This window comes from Stegostoma tigrinum, chromosome 43, assembly GCF_030684315.1.
Source record: "Stegostoma tigrinum isolate sSteTig4 chromosome 43, sSteTig4.hap1, whole genome shotgun sequence".
In the NCBI taxonomy this organism is placed as follows: Eukaryota; Metazoa; Chordata; class Chondrichthyes; order Orectolobiformes; family Stegostomatidae; genus Stegostoma; species Stegostoma tigrinum.
The window spans coordinates 2,544,119-2,568,238 of record NC_081396.1 but is presented as its reverse complement, the minus strand read 5'-3'; the positions used below and the strand labels follow the sequence as shown (position 1 = coordinate 2,568,238).

The window sequence follows — 24,120 nt, the reverse complement described above, 5'->3', positions numbered from 1 at the left end:
GTTTTAACAGAAGGAAAGTACTCCGAGTTCCCTACGGACTCCATAGTGCACCGGCCAAAGGCAGGAGAATGGAACTGAAATGTCACCAAATGTTGGGCAGCTGACTGTTCTGTCACAGTGAATATATACGTGGCCCCATGCTCGGGTATTTGATTAAGAGGCACTAGGACCCGGTTAGGTAAAATAGAACACCTAAAGCCCCGCCTACTCCGGGACGATGCCAAATGTACCCGCATGCGCCCTAATCCCATTGTATCCAAGATGGTTGCAGGTAATCCACAGCTGTTCACGGGTAATGGGCCGAAGAACACAAATAGGCAAATTGCAGGTAATTAATCGGGGTTCGAAGCATTTATTAAGTGTTTATAAACTATCTTCGTTCCCCTGCCGGCTCCAGTGGTCCCTCCGTGTTCCCGCACCCTCACCCTTTGCAGATGAGTGAAACGAAGCTTCTCCTCCCATTGTCATCACGGTCATTGCGCATGCTCGGGATACGGTTGGGGCGAACTGCGCCTGCGTACCGTTCTCCCCTGTCCTGGATAGGGGTCATTCTTCACCGTGGGGCGTTGTGGGTAAACATCTCGCCACTGGTGTCTATTTGTTTTGTGATGATGGGTGTGACGCGAGAATAGCAATCAGTAAAGTGTACTCAAAACACAAATATATTTCCACGTGTTCTAATGAGGTGAATTTCTCCAGCATTCTCTGTATTTGTTTCAGCTTTTTAGCATCCACAATATTTTGCTTTTTGACTAGAATACCGTTATGTAAAGGACTGTGCCGGGCAAGAGTTACATGAGTGTGTTCAGGAAGCTTTTAAACAGCAATGCCTGTTCACTCTCAAAAAGAAAGGAGACAATGCTAGGGCTGGTGCCTGGCAATGAAGTGGGCCAAATGTGAGTGGAGAACGTTTAAGGCACAGTGATCAATTAATCAGATTTTTAATCAGTAATGGAGATTGAGGAATGTGAGTGAAACTGAGGATTATCAGATAAACCAGGATCTCTGAATAATGGAGGAGACTTGAAGGGCTGAATGCCTGCTTCTGCTTTTGTAACTCTTGTTCTTATGAAATGAAGGTGAAGGAGGAAAATTACATCTACAATTGATATTAGAAAGAAAATATCATTTAGAACCAGGCAGAATACAGAAGGTTCAGAGGAAAGATGAAAAAACAAATAAGACCAGTAAAAAGGGGCTTAGAAAAAAGACTGGTGGTCAACACATTGGGAAGCTCTAAACGTCTGATTTAGGTATTCAAAATGTAATGGCAAGGTAAATCTAGAATAGGGCTCATTGTGACCAAAAAAATGAGTCACAGCTGAAATATTAAATAAGTACTTTAGATCTGTCATTCCTTATGAACAAAATTCTACGCAGGTCGTGGTAAAAGAATATGTAGGTTATAGGGAAATGGGATGTGGAAGGTGGCTGAGAGTGCCTGAGTGTAGTTAAGTTTTGAGCTAACAAAAGAATGGATGAAGTTTTAGAATCATTCAGCTCAAATTTCACACAATCTGCCTTTGTTTTTGTGGTATCTTTCCTAATCACTCCTTTTTTCTATTTTTAATCCATTTCACAGAAGGAGAAGATTTGAAGTTTGGAATCCAATGCGAACATCCTATGACGATTAAAGAAAACTCCTCTGCAGATTTGGAAAACTGTAACAGAAATGAAAAGTGCTGGGGAGTGCCTGGTTGCATCTGCAGAGAGATAAACCGTATGAACAATTCAGGTTTGTTGTGACTGATCTTCAGAACAGTATCACACCAGGATCTGTTGGAGTCGCCCAATTTATCAAACCTGAAAATCCTCGGATATTGAACATGGAAGAAGAAAGCCTTGTTCACAGTAGAGAGAAACCGTACATGAGTTCTGTGTGTGGACAAGGATTCAGACAGTCATCTAGCCTGTTGAAACACAAGTGCAGTCATTTTGGGGAGAAACTGTGGAAAAGTGGGGACTGCATGGAGGCAATCAGTTACATTTCTGATCCGGAAATTCACCAACGTGGTCACAGTGAGAAATGGCCATTTATCTGTTCCATATGTGGGAAGGGATTCACTCAATCATCCATGCTGCTGATGCACCAGCGCGTTCACACTGACCCTTTTAAATGCCAAGATTGTGGGAACTGCTACAAACGTTCCAGCGAACTGATGTCCCACCTACGTGTTCACACTGACGAGAGACCCTTTAAATGTTCAGTTTGTGGGAAGTGTTTTAAAAGTTCTGGGGAACTGATACGTCATCAAAGTGTTCATACTGAGGAGAGACAATTCAAGTGCCCTCACTGTGACACTGGGTTCAGCCGACCATATGATCTCCGTGCACACCAGAGAGTTCACACTGGGGAGAGGCCATTCACCTGCACAGAGTGTGGGAAGGGATTTACACGGACATCCAGCCTGCTGAAACACCAGCGGGTTCATACTGAGGAGAGGCCTTTCAAATGCTCAGACTGTGGGAAGGGCTATATCGGTTCCACCGAGCTGATGTCCCATCAACGTGTTCACTCTGAAGAGAGACCATTCAGGTGCTGTCACTGTGGGACTGGGTTCAGATGGTCATCTGATCTCCGTGTACACCAGCGAATGCATACTGGGGAAAGGCCATTCACTTGTACTGAGTGTGGGAAGGGATTCTCTCGGTCATTTTACCTCATGACGCACCAGCGAGTTCACACTGGAGAAAGGCCATTCACCTGCTCAGTGTGTGGGAAGGGATTCACTCAGTCATCTCATCTCATGGCACACCAGCGGGTACACACCGAGGACAGACCTTTCAAATGCCCAGAATGTGGGCAGTGCTATAAAAGTTCCAAGGCTCTGTTGTCCCATCAACATGTCCACACTGACGAGAGACCTTTTAAATGTCCAGTTTGTGGGAAATGCTTTAAAAGTTCTGGAGATCTGATGCGTCATCAACGTATTCACACTGACGATAGACCATTCAAGTGCTCTCGGTGTGGGACTGGGTTCAGGCGATCATCTGACCTCAGTGTACACAAGCGAATTCACACTGGAGAAAGACCATTCCCCTGCTCTGATTGTGGGAAGGGATTCACAACCAAATCCAACCTGCTGATACATCAGCGAGTTCACAATGGGGAGAGGCCATTTACCTGCTCAGTGTGTGAGAAGAGATTCACTCAGTCAGCTCACCTGCTTCGGCACCAGCGACTTCACAAGTGACTGCAGCAGGGGCTGTATTTTGCTGTTAACCACAACTAGAATGGAGCTGTGTTCATCAAGGTCAATTTCTGCTGATGTTTAGCTCAGTCACAAGTACCAATATTTGGCAAAATAGTCAGATAAATTAGTTTTGTGTTCAGTACAGAGTCTGCCTAAATTTTTTAACGTTCTTTAGACTTCACTTTGAAGGGTTCTCCCTCTCTTCTTCTCTATCATTGACTGTCTCAATCTTAGTGATAAATCTGATCAGCTGCCTGTACTTCTTCCTCACCCACCACTAGCCCATCGGACAAACTCCCTCCAATTTTCTCTTTCTTTGAAACCTGCTCCAGTTTCTCTCCTCTTTGAGAGAATCCACAAAAACGCAAAAGGAAAGTTATGAAATTGATCGGAATGAATCTGGTCATGTGGGGCCATTGGGAAAAGAAGGTGACCATGAAAGCTACCAGACTGTTGTAAAAAACTAATGAGAGAGGGAGAGGGAGAGATGAACGTAGGAGAAAAAGGGAGCAATAGAGAGGGACTTTACATCTCCAGAACACAGCTAAGACTTTAAGAAAATCTCCCAGACCGTCATGTCCTACCTCCTGAAAGGATTAGAGGAGCAGCTGGATGTGAACATCATGACTGCCAGGTTCCCTCCATCTCGCATACTGTCCCCATGTTTTGGACATCAGAACTTGATGAACAGAAATTTCCTCCAATCAAATACTAAGGAAGACCAGTACCATGGCCTTCAGTTCCATCATGATCTCCACTTCCTCGCTTCCAACTCCATCCCTCTCCCCCTAGGCAACCATCTGAGTTTCTACACAAGCAGGGCATGGTATTTTACTCCAAGATGAGCTTCTAACTATCTTCCCCCTGCCCCATTCGCAATGCTGCATGATCTCTGCTCCTGTCTAATTTTGGGTCACAGACAGCCCTGATTTTAAATCGGTCCAGCATGCTTTCAGCTGACAAGCCAGAAGCTATGGACATTCCTTGCTAACGCTTTCTGCCCCTCAACTTCATTTTCCTCCTTTAGGATGCGTGTTAAAAATCTACCTCTTTGACCAAAAGAGATCAAAACTTGTTTTCTGCCCTAATATCTTGTTCTACAACTTTGTAACACTCCTGATTATCTTGGAACAATCCAATATTTAAAAGGCGTCATGATAAATCCAACTTGTTATTGGACACATATCACTGTTCCCTCTTCATCACTGGATGAATAAAGTGTAACTCCTCACCTCACAGCGTGAGTCTGGCTGTGTTTCAAGGCTCAGTTCTTTGTGTAACTCCCAATTTGCACATTTCTCTATGATGTCAATGTTCTCTGTCTCACCAGATTGGATGACTGGTTAAAGCCTTATCCACACAGATCATGTGAATTGTGGGATGTTGTAACTGTTTTTCCCAAGTGTCAGTTCATTGGAATACTCTCTCTCAGCATTGAGCTTTTGCAGGTACACGAATGTTTGAAACCTTTTCCCACAGACAGAGCAGAGAAAAAAATTTCTATCCACGTTCAAAGGCTGATGGTATTCAGGTACTGCTGAATCTCATGACCCTGTCAGATCTTGACTTGATGTTTGCTTTGAGATTCCCATCTACCAATGAATGCCATCCAAATTGAGATCTCATTCAACATCTTGCAAAAGGAATTCTCAGTATCAGTCTCACTATCAGTCTCGGATACATGTTAAAAACAAACTATTCCCGTTTCTCTGGAGAATTCTTACCCCTCTAAATTCCCCAAATGTGTTTCAGTCAAATTCAAAAAAGCCAAAATCTGCAACAAATACCTAACAAAAGTAACAGGAACTTTTCCAACTAAACCATGAAGTTATCCCCAGAGTCTATGCTCTGCAGTGCCCAACGGTCATGGAAGGTATCAATCCTGCCAGTGGACACTGCATGGTCTCTCTCCAGCACAGACAAGACAACAGAAAAGAGTTTGGCTGCAAGAGTGACCCCAAGGCTATTTAAAACTAGGTGCTCCAAATGGTAGCAGGGTAAGTTGCTTCATTCGGAACTCCATTCTGCTGGGCACTGCTGTTTTACTTTCTTTCCTTGTCCTTCCTTTTTTGGCTCCCTTTTCTCTCCCTCTATCATAATTCTACACCCCCTACCTCTTTCAACTACCTACTGAAGGAATAAGGAAGGAGCTGAACCACGACCAGGAACCACATGGCGTGAGCTACACGTGAGCGATGTGTCCTGCAGTGACTGCGGATTGAACATGGGCAGGAGCAATAGCAGCAGATCAAGATTGGCTGGTGAGATGGTGGTGAGATTGGGCCAGTTAGGCAGCCCAGAGATGGACTCTGGCAGAGGTATGGCGAGGGCTGGAAGGCCCGGGGCGGAACTGCGGTGACGGAGGGAAAACTTGGACTCTCAAGTTATCCTTTTTATTCTTATTTTATTTTAAGTTAATGTAAATGGTGCCATGTATGCACAGCGAAGGCACACACATTTCACTGTATTTTTAACTGAATACACGTAAAAATAAATTATTCAATTCAATAACACATTGCAACTCCAAGACTCCATTGCAACTCCAGCAACTCTGACTTGCCCACACACCTCTGTACTGCGTAGTCAATGATGGCAGACCTGGTACATGGCACCAACTTCCACAAAGCATCTGAGATGGCTAGTCTCATGCTGACCCAAGCAGCACTGCCCACATTGCATTAATAAACATACAGAGAAATTTAAGGCCTCCTGCTCAGCGACATCTCAATTTTTAAATTCCCAGGTAACAAGGTGTAGAGCTGGATGAACCCAGCAGGCCAAGCATCAGACAAGCAGGAAGGCTGACGTTTCAGGCCGAGACCCTTCTTCAGAAAATGGGAAGGGTCTGAAGAAGGGTCTAAGCCTGAAAAGTGTTCATCCAGCTTTCCACCTCGTTATCTCAGATCTCCAGCATCTGCAGTTCCTATTCTCTTTAAAATTCCTATTCTTGTTTTCAAAGTCCTCTATGCTCTTCCCCTCTTCATTTCCACATGTTCTATATCTTTCCCCACAGACAAACCTGAAACACGCAAACAGTGAGGTTCGGATCATATTCACCTTCAGAGAATAGCAAGAACTGTGGATGCTGGCGATCTGAGATAACAGTGTGGAAGTGGAGGTACAGGCCAGGCAGCGTCAGAAGAGGGGGAAAGTTAACGTTTCGGGTTGGGACCCTTTCCGAAGATCTGCAGCTCCACACTGTGTTATCTCATATTCACCTTCTGATTCATTGTAAGACTCTTGCAGCTCTTGGTCTGCTCCTTCTTTCGAAAGAAAATATACAAACTCTGTGCTATTGGGTAACCTGGCGGAAAGTGGAAGAGATAATAGGAACTGCAGATGCTGAAGAATCTTAAGATGCTGCTTGGCCTGCTGTGTTCATCCAGCTCCACACTTTGTTAACTCGGAAAATGGAAGAGGGTTTTCTAAACTGTTCTCCCCCGCCCCCAGTCGTTCAGGGAGAGGAAGGAAACGAAGGGAAGCGATTTTGCAAAGCGCCCTCCCCTCCCCCACTGCCTGACCTGGATCCGGAGAGAGGGGAAATTAATGGATTTGGGGCGGGGCTCCGCGTGCCTGGACTGCAGCCTGGAACCTGGGGGCAGCGCCGACGAAGTCAGCGATTCTTACTGGCTGCGTCTGGGAAAAGCCCGCCCCTCAACGTCAGACGTCACAATGCGGAACTTGTCGAACGGGCTTCAGCCTGGAACTGCGATAACAAGGTGCAGAGCTGTTGGCCTGATGTGTTCATGCAGCCCCACACTTTGTCATCGTAGAGCTGGATGAACACAGCAGGCCAAGCAGCAAAAGAGGAGCAGGAAGGCTGATATCTCGGGCCTAGACACTTCTTCAGAAAAGGGGGAGTGGAAGGGGTTCTGAAATAAATAGGGAGAGAGGGGGAGGCGGATCGAAGATGGATAGAGGAGAAGATAGGTGGAGAGGAGACAGACAGGTCAAAGAGGCGGGAATGGAGCCAGTAAAGGGGTGGGAAGGTAGGGAGGGGATAGGTCAGTCCAGGGAGGACTGCTGTATTGACAATGTTGTGCGTCCTGTAGTCATGGCCAAGTGTAGGTGATGGATTTGAAACCTATTGGTTGTCCCCTCGCAGATTTGAGCCGGATTTATTACGTTCCTCATCTTTCCTGATCTTAGCCAGCGTTACAGGCCAAACGCAGACAAATGAGACTAGCCTGGTTTGGGAAACTTTGTTCCAATCCTCATCCATGCCAACAAAGGGTGATTGCTGTGCTGTTTGTCTCTGTGACACGTGGTCCTGTGTAAAAACTGGATGTGAACCAAGCTTGCTGATTTCAGACTGAGAACAACTTCTTCGTCATCAGGTCAACAGACTGTCTCTGATCGTGTGAGATTGTTCTCCAAAAATAAGAAGGGCTGAATTTTAGTCTCACACTGAATAGGAGAGTATTTAAGCGGTCCACGGTGCTAAAGAATATAAAATCTCATGGTGTCAGGGGCAAGGTATTGGCATGAACAAAGGATTGGACGATTGGCAGAAGTCTGGGTCTGAGGGAATCTTTTTCAGTACGGCAGTTGGTGTCTGGTGGAGTTCTGCAGTGGTCAGTGTTGGCGCCACAGCTTTACACAATATACAATAATGAACTTGACAGGGGAACTGAGGGCATTGTAGCAAGGTTTTCAAATGACATGAAGATGGCTGGAGAGACAGATAGTGTTGAGGAAGCAAGAAGCTGCAGAAGGACTTGGATAGGCCTGATGAATGGACAAAGAAGTGGCAGATGGAATACAATATGCGTGACTGTGAGGTCATGTGCTTTGGTGGGAAGAAATGAGGCAGAGACTACTTTCCAAATGGGAAAGGCTTTGAAAATCTGAATCCCTACCACCACCAGGAAAACTGCTCCAACTTTTCAGAACCGGTCCGACTGCCTCTGCTCTCATTTGATCTTTGTGTTTACGAATCTATATGGAAATTTCCATCAGATGTGTTGTGGTGGAAGAGAAATAAGCTGCTTGCTCTGTGCCAATAACCATTGCTGTTTCACTGGAACAGGAAATCCATGCCTTCTTCTTTAGGACAGTTCCTGAGGTCCACACTCTTTAGCTGAGATGTTTCTTACCTTCACGAATGTGTCTTGGTGCTGCAGTGTTTGAAAAACCATCTGGAGACGTTTCATGAGGTGAAAGCTGGGAATTCATTATGACCTCTCCTTGTAGAATATAAACTGAAATGATGGACAAAAGAAAAGAAAAACCCTCCTGTGGCATCTTTTCCTCCTCAGACCTATTGCTGTGATCTTTGACAGGAAGCCACATCACAGATGTCACAAACGTTTGAGTGAAACACTGCGGATGGCAATGATAATTAATTCAATAGAAACAATTTCTTTAATCATTAACAGGTTGAGGGCTTTGCTGGCTAGGCAGCATTTATTGCCCAGAGGGCAGTTCAGAGTCAATCACATTGCTGTCAGTCTGGGGTCATATGTGGGCCAGACCAGGTAAGGATGGCAGTTTCCTTCCCTAAAGGACATTAGTGAACCAGATGGGTTTTCCCAACAATAGACGATGGATTCATGGTCATCATTAGACTCTTAATTCCAGATATTTTATTCAATTCAAATTTCACCATCTGGCGTGGCAGGATTCAAACACAGGTCCCCGGAACGTTGCTGTGGTCTCTGGATTAAAAGTCCAGCGATGATACCCTAGGCCTTCGCCTCCCTGATAAGGAAAAGTGCTCAGAGAGTCAGTGCAGTCATGTTGTGCCAAACAGCCATCATTACAAGGATGGTGGTGCAAAGGGTTTCTTTTTATAGCGTGGGATGATGGTGGATTAATAGGTGAAGCGACAGGCCCAGAGAGGGAGAATTATCAATACAAGGAACACGGGGCAATCGGATGGTCAGTCATTTTATGGGAGTAGAGTCAAGAGACAAAGAGGTGGATCTGATGGACATGAGTTCTAACAGGGCATGACAGGAGGGAAAGTCAGGGCTGGGATAGGAGAGGCTCAGTGGATGTATGGCCTGATGGATGCTGAATTGCTGTTCAAGGGGTAGATGCAGGAGAGGGAGAAACCTATAAAAGGCCTTAATTTGTAATCACAGTATCACAATGACCTGCTACACTGTGTTTGACATAAAGCAGATTTATTTGACTTTTATCCTGAAAATTAAAACTTTGCTGTTAATTACATTCAAAAACTGAAAGCAAAGTCTAATCACTGCTGAGATGTGTGATCTCTCTGCTGTCTCAGCAGGGTGGATGAACGAGCTGACTGTTTTTTTTAAAAACACAGCACAAGTGAATGGTTTCTTCCCAGTGTGAACTCACTAGTGTCCTGAAAATGGAGTTGCTCGCCTGAACCCAGTCCCACAGCGAAAGCACCTGAAAGGTCTCCCATCATGTGAGCATGTTGATGGGACGTTAGTTCCACAGAACTTCAATAGCGCTTCCCACAAACTAGATGTTTGGAAGGTCGCCACCCAATGTGAACACATTGGTAATAAACAGGTCCCAGAAACTTGAATTGATATTCTCACATTTAAAGGTTGGCTCCCCAGTGTGAACACATTGATGATAAGTCAGTTCTCAGGAGAGTGTGTAGCACTTCCTAAAGTCTGGGCATTTAAAATCCTCTGCGCAGCGTGAGCTTGATGGTATCTCAGGTTGGATGACTGAGTGAATCACCTCCCACACTCGGCACAAGTGAACAGTTCCTTCCCAGTGTGAACCTGCTGGTGCTCTACGAGGTCAGATAACTGCCTGAACCGAGTCCTATAGAGTGAGTCACTGAATGGTCTCTCCTCAGATTGAACGTCAGGTCCTGGTCATTTCACACAGTCTGGGAATTTAAAAAGTCTTTCATAAATGTGAGCAAGCTGATAAGACAACATGTCCACAGACATTTTAAAGCAATTGCCACAGTTTGAGCATTTAAAAGGTCTCTCATCCATGGGTGGGACTCCAGGCCTCTAGATGTTATGTAGCATTTTCCACAGTCTGGATATTCAAAAGATCTGTCCATAGTATGAAAACATGATGGCACAACAGCGCCCTGTACTTTTTACAGCAGTTCCTGCAGGTCAGGCATTGAAACAGTCTCTCCTCAGTGTGACTGAGTGGTATGTTGCAGCAGGTTAGATGACTGAGTGAATCCCTTCCCACTTACTCAGCAGGTGAATGGCCTATTACTGGAGTGACTGTGTTGATGAGCTTCCAGCTCAGATGGGGAAATGAGTTTCTCCCAATATCCCCATGCTTCCACAGTTTCTCCCCAGCGTGAGTGCATACGTGGTTTGAGGTCCAATGACTGGCCGAAGCCTTCTCTCTCTCACACACACACAACATGTGCACACTTCATCTCCACTGTGAATGGGACTTTTTCCATCTATGTTCAAAATCTGATGCCATTCTGTTTATGATAAACTGGGGACTCCATCAGATCAAGTGTAATGTTTCGATTATAAATCTCCCTCTTCTAATATCTTATGAAACTGATGACAAACAAAATAAAAACAAAAAACAAAAAGAGTGAGAGAGAATCTCACAAAAGACTCTGGCTTCTGTGCAAAGATAGAATGAAAGGCAGGGACTGAAGGTGAGGGAATTTATGCACCTACATATCGACCACAACTTTGTCAAATCTTCCAAGCACTCAGCCTCCATCTCTGAGAAGTAGCAGGGTAGCAGCTGGGCACATTCATGAGGGAGAATGGTACACAAGGATCTGCTGATGGGGAAGATGAAAAGGGGAGGGGGCGAAGACACATGTGGAGCCTAAACTCTGTCAGAGCTCAACTGAGTCGATTGGCTTGGCCTGTGTTGCAGACTCATGTGTTTCAGTCAGATTTTATGGTGGGTGGGTGGGGGGGGGTGGGGGATAAACAAAACTATTACCTGTCCAGGATAAATATCGTTTGTCAACTTTTGGGGATCGTTAAAGTAGTTACGTGCAGTCCCAGGCTCGAAAAGCATCAGCCTTACTGGAGGCAAAGTGGTGAGAGCGGCCAGTGCAGCAGAAAGAAACCCACTGTCCAAATGAACATGGCTCAGCCTTGGATGTGATTTGCTCTCATTTTTACATCTGTTCATGGGATATAGCATCAATGTCTGTGTCAGAATTTACTTCCCATTCCGAATTGTCCTCCTTGAGAAGGTGGTATTCACTTGTGAAGTTGCTTGTGTTTCTGCAGATGTGATGACTGAGTGAATTGTTTCCCACACTCAGAACAGATAAATGGCTTCTCCCCAGTATGCACTCGCTGGTGTACATGTAGGGCAGATGACTGTCTGAATCGTTTCCCACAGTTGGAGCACTTGAATGGTCTCTCCCCAGTGTGAATTTGCTCATGCTTCCTCAGGTGTGATGACTGAGTGAATTCCTTTCCACAATCAGAGCAGCTAAATGGTCTCTCCCCAGTGTGAACTCGCTGGTGTGCACGCAAACCCGACAACTGAGTGAATACCTTCCCACACTCTGAGCAGGCGGATGGGTTCTCCCCAGTGTGAGCTCGCTGGTGTCTCAACAAGGTGAAATATTCCCTGAATTTCTTCCCACACTCGGAACAGGCAAACGGTCTCTCTCCAGTGGCAGTACGCTGATGTTTTTGTAGGGCAGATGAATCAGGGAATTCCTTCCCACATTCCGAGCAGGTCAACGGCCTCTCCCTGCTGTGACCACGTCGATGAAATTCCAGTGTTGACAGTGAATGGAATCCCTTCCCACAGTCGTCACACTTCCATGGTTTCTCCATGTTATGGGTGTTGTTGTGTCTCTGAGTGTTCAACGATCAGCTGAAGCCTTACCCACACAGAGCACAGAGCACAGGTATTGGTGTCTCCCTGCTGTGAATGGTGTAATGGTTTTTCAGGCTGTGTCACATGTTAAAGTTTTTTTTTGCCAGAGTCAGTTCATTGGAAGACTGTTACTCGGGAGTGGTAGGATATGTCTCAGTCAAATTAATATTTAAAACCTTTGCTGCAGACAGAACAAATGGGCATTTATCCCTCAATGGTTATTCAAATCTTGGTTAATTTAGTCACTATCTGCACATGAAGTTTGTTTTGTGATTTCTGTCTGAAAGCATTTATCTTCTAGCATCCTGTAAAAAAAAAGAACAAATACCAAATTAGACTTTGAGAACACACAATTCTATTTTCTCTGGGATAGCTTTTTCCTCGATGTTCCCCCAAATCTGTAAACCTTCATCCCACGCTTTCTCCTATGATGTTCACTCTGCTGTCGCTAATATACACCCTCCCCACTCTCCAAATAGATCCATACTCACTACTTCTTGAGACTGTGCACCCATCCTGAGTTCACTTGCTTCCCTTCAATTGCTACATGTCAATAATTTAACACAACGGAAAAAAGGCAAACGAAAAGGAAGATAAAAGAGAAGATTTTGCTCACTTTTTTAGTTAAAAAATATACTTTATTAATAAAATATACAAAAAATAAACATTTATACACCTACCCCGTCACGCTAGCTGCTCGGGGTTGAGGATTTTGCTCACAGTTCTGCGGCATGGTTCAGGCTGGGAGAATGCTTCCGGTCCTCTCTTCTTTCTCATTGGTCAATTCTCGGCATTATGACGATTTGAGTGTGGAACCTGGGCCCACGTGTGCGCGGTGACACTTTGACGCCGCGGATCGACCAATAAAAAAAGAGGTTGATAAAATGTGAGGCTGGATGAACACAGCAGGCCAAGCAGCATCTGAGATGCTGCTTGGCCTGCTGTGTTCATCCAGCCTCACATTTTATCATCTTGGAATCTCCAGCATCTGCAGTTCCCATTATCTCTGAAAAAAAGAGGTTGCCCTCGTTTGCCGGCAAATCACAGCGCGGAACGTGCCCACACCCGGTTCACCGCGCACGTGATCCGAAGCCCCGCCTTCACTGCGAACATGCGCAGTTTCAGGATGTGTTGCCCTCTTTAGGGATTGTGGGAGTTGGAGTCCCAAAGGAATACTGGAATACCACGATGTGCATGAAAAGTGCAGGGCGGGAGGATGGTTGGGAGCAGGGGATCCCCATTCAGACGCACAGTACTTGGAATTTAATTTAGCTAATTATTGCATTTTGGAAGTGAAATTCAGGGAGGGACTTATGCACTTAATGGTAGGGTCCTGAGGAGTGTTGCTGTAAAAAGAGACCCTGGAATAGTTCACAGTTCCTTGAAAGTGGAGTCACAGGTAAATAGGACAGTGAAGAATGCGTTTGGTGTGCTTTCCTTTATTTGTCAGTGCACTGCATATACAAGTTGGGTGGTCATGTTGCAGTTGAATTGGTGAGGCCACTTTTGCAACACTGTCTGTGATTCTGGCTATGGACATCCAGTCCCTATTCACCTGCATTCCCCATACAGATGGCCTAAAGGCCCTCCGCTTCTTCCTGTCCCGCAGGCCCGACCGGTCCCCCTCCACTGACAGCCTCATCCGTTCATCCGAACTCGTCCTCACCCTCAACAATTTCTCTTTCAATTCCTCCCACTTCCTACAGACAAAGGGGGTGGCCATGGGCACCCGCATGGGCCCAAGCTATGGCTGCCTCTTTGTAGGTTACGTGGAACAATCCCTCTTCTGTACCTACACAGGCCCTATACCCCACCTCTTCCTCTGTTACATTGATGACTGTATCGGTGCCACCTTGTACACCTGCGAGGAGCTCCAATAGTTCACCACTTCACCAACACTTTCCACCCCAACCATAAGTTCACTTGGACCATCTCTAATACGTCTCTGTCCTTCCTGGACCACTCAGTCTCCATTTCCGGCAACTGCCTCGAAACCGATATCCATTTCAAGCCCACCGACTCCCACAGCGACCTAGAATACAGCCCCTCCCACCCACCTTCCTGCAAAAATGCCATCCCCTATTCCCAATTCCTTTGCCTCCGCCGCATCTGCTCCCAGGATGAGGCATTCCACTCCTGTACACCTCAGATATCCTCGTTTTTCAAGGACCGCAACTCCCCCCCCCTCCCCCAACCCGTGTGATGGAAAATGCCCTCGACCGCATGTCCCGCATTTCCTGCAACTCATCCCTCACACCCCCTCCCAGCAATAAAAATCAAAACAGAATCCTGCTCGTCCTCACGTACCACCCCACCAACTTCCGGATCCATCTTCTTCCAACACTTCCGCCATCTGCAATCTGACCCACCACCAAAGACATTTTTCCTTCCCCACCATTATCTGCCTTCTGGAGGGACCACTCTCTCTGTAACTCCCTTGTCCACTCCACACTCCCCTCCAGCCCCACCACACCTGGCACTTTTCCCTGCAACCACAGGAAGTGCTACACCTGCTCCTACACCTCCCCCCTTACCCTCCATCCCAGGCCCCAAGAAGACTTTCCACATCAAGCAGATGTTCACCTGCACACCTACTAACGTGGTATACTGCATCCTCTGTTCCCGTTGTAGCCTCCCCTACATCGGGGAAATCAAGTGATGACTTGGGGACTGCTTTGTAGAACACCTACGCTGGGTTCACCCTAAGCAACTGCACCTCCCAGCTGCGAACCACTTCAACTCCCCTTCTCATTCCGCAGACGACATGTCCATCCTGGGCCTCCTGCAGTGCCACAACGACGTCACCCGAAGGTTGCAGGAACAGCAAATCAGCCCAACTCAGAACGCAGCCCAGCTCGCCCCCCCCGCACCCCTTCCCTAACATGTCCTTTCTCCCACCTCAACTTCGCAAGCTTCAAAATCTCCCCTCCTTCTACCTCATCCCAAAACCAGCCCAGCTCGCCTCCGCCTCCCTAACCTGTCCTTCCTCCCACCTATCTCCTCCTCCCACCTCAAGCCCTACCCCCATCTCCTACCTACTAACCTCATCCTGCCCCCTTAACCTATCCATCCTCCTGGACTGACCTATCCCCTCCCTACCTCCCCAACAACACTCACCTTTACTGGCTCCACCCCACCTCTTTGACCTGTCTGTCTCCTCTCCACCTATCTTCTCCACCATTCATCTTCTATCCGCCTCCCCCTCTCTCCCTATTTATTTCAGAGTCCTCTTCTCCACCCCATTTCTGAAGAATGGACTATGCCCGAAATCTCCATTTCTGAAGAAGGGTCTAGGCCCAAAACGCCAACTTCCCTGCTCCTCTGGTGCTGCTTGACCTGCTCTGTTCATCCAGCTCTACACCTTGTTATCTGTGATTCTGGTCTGCCTACTTCAGGAAGGATGTTGTGAAACTTGGAAGGATTCAACGAAGATTTCTCGCAACATCGCCAGGGTTGGAAATTGTGAGCACTAGGGCGAGGCTGAATAGGAGGGGGCTATTTTCTTTGGGATGTCGGAGGCTGATGGGATGAACAGCAACTTTCTGCTCCTAAACTTTATCGTCTTAATATGAGACAGCAAAACTGACCTGCATAAAGTTTACCAAGTTAAAAATATGTGGATCTCCTGGGGGCATGAAACCGCAATGAGATATGCAGAGGGCAACACACAAGAGAATATAATTGCAGGTGATTGATCTGGACTGATCTGTGTAACAGGGTAAATAGTGAAAACTGTTCTTTAACATCCAAATTGAGCCTGGTTCCTCTAGGTTAGTTACCTGTCACAAGCCACCGTTGCCCTTCATTTTTGCAGGTATCTCCTCTAGTCTTGTTTTAAGCCAATTGAATGCGAATCATTTGCAGCTGACATTGCTGATGTGGAACTGTAACCTTCAGTGAAGCAATTCTGAATGGTCCATGATATCATTTTGCTTCTAAAGATCAGTTAGTATTTTATATTTATTACTGAAATTGTTAGTCACTAATACGCAGTGAAAGCACTGAATCCTAATCACTGGACCACCAGGGGAGATCTGTCTTTTTGTCACCCTGGGTATAATCCTCTTGATTTGTCTCACTTTTGTTACATTGCCTTGGTTTATGACACACAGGCTATCCAGTCATCTTTTATATTGTAATTCCTAATGCATGAAACGTCTCAAAGTGATTACAGTTTTACATTTGTCTCGGATTGCATTACACGTCTCCTCCAATCCAATTATATCATGCTGGACACATTTTTTGTCCATTTTAAAGTGTGCACTTTAATATTGACTACACAGCTCAGCATTTAGCATTTGGTCTTGTAAGCTAACGATCCTGAATTTGATTTTCATTCGGATCTTGCAGAATTTTTGTGCACCTACTGTAGCTGGGAGTAGAGGAGTGCTTTAAATGTTGGTGTGTTTTATTTTCTGATGTAACAGCATGATGTCATTTTCTCCACAGGCCAGGGCTGATCTGCTTGAGTTTGGAATTCCACATTCCTGTTTCTCCTCCAACAAGGAAGACCATTTGGATGGAGAAGAAGCAGCTGACATGATCAATGCTCTAGTTTGGCAGGAAGAACAAGGTGAGGTAGTATAAACTACATAGTGAACTTCGTAGAATCCCTACAGTATGGAAACAGGCCCTTCAGCCCAACAAGTCTACACCGACCCTCAGAGCATCCCACCCAGACCCATTCCTGTATAACCCACCTAATCTACACATCCCATAATACTACAGGCAATTGAGCATGACCAATCCACCTAGCCTGCACAACTTTGGACTGTGGGAGGAAACCAGAGCACCCGGAGGAAACCCACACAGACACAGTGACAATGTGCAGACTCCACACAGACAGTCACCCGAGGTTGGAATCAAACCTGGGTCCCTGGCACTGTGAGGCAGCAGTGCAAACCACTGAGCCACCGTGCCACCCGTGGGGAAACGACGGCGGTATAAAATAGACAGGGCAGCGGCCGAATGTTTTCTTTCTTTACTGTAACCAGACGCTGGCTTTAAAATCTGTAATGAAACAAGAATAAGCCAAGTGGATGAAATCCTAGCTTTCTGGGGATTGGTCTGTGCTGAGGCTTCGGTCACTCTCCGGGGCTGTGACTGTGTGTTTCCCTCTGCGAATGAATGTGAGGTTCTGTTCCCTGAAAGAGTATTAACACTGTTTGAGCATCTCAAACTTCAGTCCCATTCTTTGTTTTGTCTGATATTAAAACCATAAAATCTAATTGAGATGAACACTCAGAATCTCAGAGCAGACAGGCCTACGGGCCAAGTGCTGGAAACTGGGATGATGGGTCTCTTGTCATGCTGTAAAAACTCAATGACTTGATCATGTTGGAGGGAAACCATTAAAAAATGTTGAAAGCTGTGTCATTAAGAAAAAGTATAAGTGTGTTTGTCGTCATCCCTGGCAGTTTAGTGGTTAGGATTTGGCACTTCCTTCACTGTGGGCTGGGTTTGGTGCCAATGAGGGAGTAAGAGATAAAGGTTCCTGGTGGTGACAACCTCAAAAGCAGAGCACCTTTGATGAGAGTCATTTCAATGATCAGCTCATGGCGGAAGACGGGGACAGAACTTTCTTCGTCTCTGCACAGTTCGGCAGTTCATTCTCCATTCCCTTACCCGATGAGGTTCTGAAGATTCACAAAGCTGGAGACTAGGTTTGCTGAGATAGTAGGAACTGCTGATGCTGGAGAATCTGAGATAACACGGTATAGAGCTGGATGAACACAGCAGGCCAAGCAGCATCAGAGAAGCAGGAAAGTTGATGTTTCAGTTCGGAACCTGGGTTTCATTCCCAACGGTTCCTGCCCTTTTCATGAGGGATTCCTTGTTTAAACTTCTCTCAAATGTGATGTTGTTTATCCAACCTAAGACAACTGTTGACCGAACAAGCTTCATATGATTGAACTAAGTAGGTTAATAATTAGAGCTCCCACTTTGGCCCCATCGGAAAATACTCTTTCTTGCTACTTTGTGAATAATGAACTGATCTTAGAGTTTCTTTCCTCCATTCCACAAACACTTCTGCTCCACCTCTTCTTTTATTCTCATTTCTTCACCCCCAATTTGATAGGAATAATGAGGAGAGGCAGGATATTCTGCCGAGTGACCAGAGAGTGTTGTGGTAATGGACAGATATCACAAGCTGATTAACTTCTTTCCCTGCTGTGACCATTCATTAGCTTCACACCAACAGTACAGGCGTCTCTATAAATCCTGTAATTATGGTGGAATTGTTTATTTTTATGATGGAATAGAAATTCTATTCGGTATTCTAAAGATTCACAATGTCTTGGGGGAAGAAATGTCTCGTCCCATCAGGTCTAAGTGACAGACATATTATTTGGAGAATGTGAGCCCAGTTCCAGATACTCCAGCCAGGGGTCTCTCCACCAGCTCTGCTCTCCGACTGTCTCTGAATTTCAGATTTTACAATGAGCGTAAGTAGGAAATGAGAGAGGTGGACGACAAGGGAAACTGAGAGAGTGAACGAGGGTGAGGTGGATACACCGAGAGAGATAAATAGAGACAAATACCCAGGTAGACACTGAAAGGACTAATTCTCCATTCGACGTGGCTGTTAACTGACAGAAAGGCAAATATCTAAGCAGAACGTTTCATCACCTCAGGGCAATGGAAGGAGCATTACAGCTCTTGAAGTCCTTTTTAAAGTTGTAAAATTGACTGTTGCAATCTAATAAGAGACAGAGAGAGCGAGAGAAAGATTTTGATAAAGATACTGATTCCACGGATAAAGTTGATAATTTCCGCCAGCGTTATATTACTGAAATGCATAACTAACCTGGTTTCTCAACTCCTGTTGCATGCCTTCTCCCTGTAACCTTTGAGCTCCTTAACAATCAAGAAAATATCTATCTCTGTCTTAAAAATACTCAAAGACCTGGCCTCCACGGCAATGAATTCCATAGATTCACCGTTCTCTGGCTGAAGACGTTTCTCCTCATCTCTTGTTCCAAAGGGCTTTCCCTTCGTTCTAAGGCTATGCCCTTGGGTCCTTGTCTCTCCTACTATGAAAACCTCTTCCCAGCATTCATTCTGTCGAGGCCTTTCAGTACTTTGTACGTTTCAATTAGAACTCCCCTCATCCTTTTAAACTCCATCAAGTATAGACCCAGAGTCTTCAAATGTTCATTATTGGTTAACCTTTCATCCTCAGGATCATTCTCATGAATCTCCTCTGGACCTGCTCAAGGGCCAATATATACTTCCTGAGATATGAGAACCAAAATTGTTGACAATACTCTAAATTTGGTCTGACCAGAGCATTACAATGCTTGAGGCATACATCCTAGCTTTTATTTTTTGTCCTCTGGAAATAAATGCGAACATTATATTTGCCTTCCTAATTACTGACTCAAACAGAAAATTAATCTTGAGAGAATCCTGGACTAGAACTCCCAAGTGCCTTTGCACTTTAGATTTCTAAATTTTCTCCCCATTTAGAAAATAGTCTATGCCTCTATTCATCCAACCAAAGTTCACGACCTCACACCTTCCCACATTCTTCCGTCTGCTACTTTGCTGTCCACTCTCCTAACCTGTCCAACTCCTTCGACAGCCTCCCTGCCTCCTCAATAACACCTGTCTTTCTACCTATCTTTGTATCATCTGCAAACTTAGCCAGATATGCCCTCTCTTCCTCCATCTAGATCATTAATGTAGAAAGTAGTAGAATCCTTGAATACATTTAGGGCTGTTACACGTAGGTTCTTGGGAAGTGGGAGGAGTTAGAGGAGAATTTGTTTATGGTAAGGACAAGTTCCATTGAGAAGATGAGGGTGTTGGTGGAGGGGGACTGGTTGGGCCTGCGGGAGAGGAAGAAGCTGAGGGCTTTTAGGCCATCTACGAGGGGGATATGAGTGTACAGGGATTGGATGTCCAGAGTGTCCACTCCTTGCATCCGCCTATCACTATCCCACCTACCTTCCCCCAACCCTACCCCTCCTCCCGCTGTTTACTTCCCAGCTCCATTCCCCCTGCCCGGTTCTGAAGAAGGGCCTGAAACAGTGACTTTCCTGCTCCTCTGATGCTGTCTGACCTGCTGTGTTGCTCCAGCTCCATGCTGCGTTGCCTCTGACTCCAGCATCTGCAGTTCTTGCTATCTCTGAGAGCCTTGACTGTCTCTGCTTAGTTGGCCAGTTCACCCATCACTCTCCACTGATTGCAGCTCTCACAGTTTGTAAAGGTTCTCAAAGCTGGAGACCAGCTTTCTTCTTGGTTTCCTCAACACCTTCCCACCCACCAACTAACAATATCCCTTCCCAAATTCTTTAAAATCTCCACCTTGCACCCTATCCTGAGATGAGGAAATCCAATGTTGTGGAGAGATTCTTGAGGCCAGGAGTGTTTTCTTTGGAGCAAAAAAGTTAACCGGAGATTTCCTGATGGTGGGGGCAGAGTGTGATTGAGGATGGGTGGTTTGACGGAGCAGATCAGGAGAAAATGTTTCCACTGACCTGGGCCAGTTACCAGAGGACTGGGATTGAAGATATTGAATGAGAAACAGCATTCATGTAGAATAAACGCAGAGAAGGCTGGAGGAGCTCTACGGGTCCGACATCATCGGTGGAAAGAAAAACAGATACGTTTTCAGTCCGGTACAATTTCTCGGAGCAAGAATTTCCCGAATGACAGCAAATAAACAGACCTGTTAAAGTGTGGGTTTTTTGACACGGCTTTTCTGGAGTTTGAACGATAACTCATCCAGAAGGAAGTCATTTAAAATTTGCATGATCAGGAAACGTAGCCATCAGGATATGATCCTAAGTAGGGAAGCTTCAATAGCTTTCTAACCCATTTCCTTGGCCGTGCAACAGATCCAGAGTTGCCTTTAATGTGTCTCATGGTATGGTTCACACAGGGAAGATAGTTGCCTTGTCCTGTCTGGGCCACGACCCCAACATTTCCCACCACCTTGCAGTTGATCAGAAAAAAGGAACCAGAGGGGAGTTTGAATTGAGCTGTACACCTTGCTGAGAGACAGAATGGATGGGAAGATTTCCACGAGCAAATGTATAAATGATCATGGAGATGGATGAAGACAGATGTCCTTGTATTTTTATAGCGCCTTTCACCACCACCTGAAACCACAATGACTCAATGAAGCTCTTTTGAAGAAGATTAGTTTTAAGCAATTCTAATTTGTAAACCGAGGCACTTTGTTCACCCTGAGATCAAAAAGGACAGTGTTGCAATGACCCACAACTGACAGTGGAGACACCAGTGAGTTCACATGTCACTCTAGGGATTTGCTTTGCCCTGACGTACACCCAGGATGGTGTAGGACCGGAAAGCCTAACCTCAGAGAAGGGGTTATCCTTTTAATACAGAGATGAGGAGGATTTTCTCTGTTCCAGAGGGTAGCAAATCTGGAATACTTTACATCAGAGGGCTGTCAAGCCTGGGTATATTCAAGGCTGAGACAGACAGATGTTTAATCACTAAGGCAATAAAGGGTCATAAGGATTGGCAAGAAAGTGGAATTGACAATTATCAAATCAACTGTGATCTTGTTTAAAGGTAGAGGAGACCTGATTGAACCGAATGGCTTCCATCTGCCCCAATGTCTTATGGTCTTCGCCCACTCTCTGTGACTTGGAAAATACTGGAGACCATTGTTCATTAACAAATAGCCGGATATTTAGAAAAGATTATCGCAGTCAAAATAAGTCAACATCATTTGTAGAGAGGAACTCACATTTGAGAAGTTTGCAGAGTTCTTTGCAGGCAGAGTTGGTAAACAGAGCTGGTGGTTGAAGTGTATTTGGATTTCTAGCAGGCGCTCAGTAGGTGGCCATAGAAAGGGTCATTGCACAAGGTAGGAGTTCACTGTGTTGGGTAATAAATGTGCGTAGACTGCTCATTGTTTAACACATAGAAAACACAGAGCCGGTGTTGATCGATATATTTCCAGTTGGAAAGTTGTAATTAGTGGAGAGCCAGAAAGATCAGTCATTGCACCTCAGTTATTTATCTCAGTATTAATGACTTGAAGGAACCAGCAGAGTGCAATGCATTAAAATTTGCTGACAATACCAATTAGGTTGGGAGGTTGGTGGGCATCTTGGGATGAGGACATGGAATTTGCAAAGAAAAATAGATAGTTTGAGTGAATTGGCAAAACTAAGTGGACGCAGTTTAATGTCAGGAGTGTGAGGTCATGCACTTTGGTAAGAAGAGTCAAAAGGCAGACTATTATTAAATTCAACAGAAACTCCAAAAAAAAAGACTGCAATGGAGAGCAAGCTGGGTGTTCTTGCGCATGAAAGAAATGGTTAGCAGACAAGTGCAGCAAATAATTAATAAGTCAAATGGAATTTTGCCATTTATTATTAAGTTGTAGTTTAAAAGTAGAGGTCTTGTTACAACAGTATGCTTTTTTGTGAGTCTGTGTGTGTACAGTACACTGTTTTTCACCCCTTATTTGTAAAGGATATAATGACTGTTCAAAAGAGATTCAAGAGGCTGATTCCTGCAATGAAGGTTAAGAACGGCTAAACAGGTTAGAAGTTTGTTCATTACAGTTTAGAAGAATGAGGGGTGATCTTGTTGATGCAGATAAGATTTTAACAGGGTCGATGTTAAGAAGATTTTTTCCCAAGTGGATGGATATTGCACGAGCAGCACATTTCCAGAATGAAGTGGCACTCAGTGGGATGTGAAGGATTTCTTCCCTGGGAGTAGAGAATATCTTGCACCAGACAGATTTTTTTTATTCATTTCTGGGATGTGGGCGTCGCTGGCTGGTCAGCATTTCTTGCCCATCCCTAGTTGCCCTTGAGAAGGTGGCGTTGAGCTGCCTTCTTGAACTGCCGCAGTCCTCCTGATGTGGATTGACCCACAATGCTAATAGGGAGGGTATTCCAGGATTTTGACCCAGCGACAATGAAGGAATGGTGATATATTTCCAAGTCAGGATGGTGAGTGACTTGGCGGGGAACTTGGAGATGGTGGTGTTCCTATATGTCTGATGCCCTTGTCCTCCTAGGTGGATGGTTGCAGATGTGAAGTCACTACAAGTATTTGAAAGGCAGTAGACAGAATTTTGAAAAAAAAAACAGAAATCCAACTTTAATAATATCAGAATGTCAGAGAAAAGAGGAATTAAGGCCTGGAGCAGATTAGTGCTGATATGGTTGAATGGTGGGCCAGGTTTGAGAGGCTGGAAGTATTCTTCTACTCCTATTTCTGACATCCTGACATTGTCCACAGACAAGAGAGAATGTGCCTTGTCCATGTCGGTTGAACCATGTCTGATACCTCCATCTCCTTCCTGGGCCTCTCTATCATCATCTCTGATGACTGCCTCAAAATCAGCATCTGTTTCAAGCCCACCGACTCCCATGGTGACCTGGACTACCTCCTCTCACCTACCTTCCTGTAAGAACTGAGTTATCCCCTACTCCCAATTCCTCTGTCTCCATCACAGCTAGTCTCAAGATGCGGCATCCCAGTCCCATACATTCCAGATATCTCCCTATTTCAAGGACTGCAACACCCCCCGCTTCGGAAATCAAAAATGCCCTTAACCACATCTCTTGTGTTTCCTACACTTCTGCCTTCACATCCGTTGCCCCAACAAAAAAAAGACAGAATCCCCCTTGATCTCACATATCACCCCACCAACCTCCATACCTAACGTATCATTCTCTGCCACCTGCATTCCGACCCCACAACCAAAGATATATTTCCCTCCCCAGCCCTACCTGCCTTTCATAGAGACCGCTCTTTCCACGGCTCACTCATCTACTCCACACTACCCCACTAGTCCCACCACTCTCCCCCTTCCCGGTACCTTTCCCTACAACTGCAGGGAGTGCTACACCTGTCCATATACCTCTCCCCCCCCACCTCCATTCAAGATACCAAACAAACCTTCCACATGAGACAGGGATTCACCTTCTCTAACCCTAACCCTAACTCCTCTACATTGGTGAGACCAAGCGGAGGCTTGGAGACCATTTGTACAGCACCTGAGCTTTGTTCGAGACAAAGGATAACATCTCACGACCGTGAACCATTTCACCTCCTCCTCTCACTCCCTGGGTGACATGTCCATCCTGGACATCCTCCAGTGCCACAATGATGCCACCCGCAAACAGGAGGAGCAGCACCTCATATT

General features: G+C 45.5%; 2 protein-coding genes across 3 annotated transcripts in view; one reads left to right on the top strand and one right to left on the bottom strand.

Moving 5' to 3' along the window:
• The first annotated feature begins 246 nt into the window (after nucleotides 1-246).
• LOC125449120 (zinc finger protein 850-like) overlaps nucleotides 247-24,120 on the top strand; it is a 34,945-nt gene continuing 11,071 nt past the window's right edge. Inside the window, exons 1-2 of the mRNA XM_048524778.2 lie at nucleotides 247-328; nucleotides 1,583-3,190. Coding sequence (XP_048380735.1) covers nucleotides 1,827-3,190 — 1,364 coding nt within the window. The 5' untranslated portion in view covers nucleotides 247-328; nucleotides 1,583-1,826. The remainder of the gene's footprint in view (nucleotides 329-1,582; nucleotides 3,191-24,120) is intronic.
• On the bottom strand, nucleotides 11,083-12,817 carry LOC125449117 (zinc finger protein 664-like). 2 transcript variants are annotated; one of them, XM_059641859.1, is made up of 3 exons: nucleotides 12,653-12,817; nucleotides 11,642-12,277; nucleotides 11,083-11,557 (listed from the first exon to the last, which is right to left on the bottom strand). In XM_059641859.1, the coding sequence occupies exons 2-3, from the start codon at nucleotides 11,927-11,929 to the stop codon at nucleotides 11,339-11,341; spliced, it is 507 nt and encodes a 168-aa protein (XP_059497842.1). In that variant the 5' UTR covers nucleotides 11,930-12,277; nucleotides 12,653-12,817; the 3' UTR covers nucleotides 11,083-11,338. The 2 variants fall into 2 exon arrangements, with proteins under 2 accessions (XP_059497842.1, XP_048380732.2); XM_048524775.2 differs by having other exon boundaries at nucleotides 11,083-12,277.

Bases quoted from the DNA above. Each gene is read 5' to 3' on its own strand.
- LOC125449117 (XM_048524775.2), bottom strand. From the start codon at position 11,929: ATGGAGAAACCATGGAAGTGTGACGACTGTGGGAAGGGATTCCATTCA.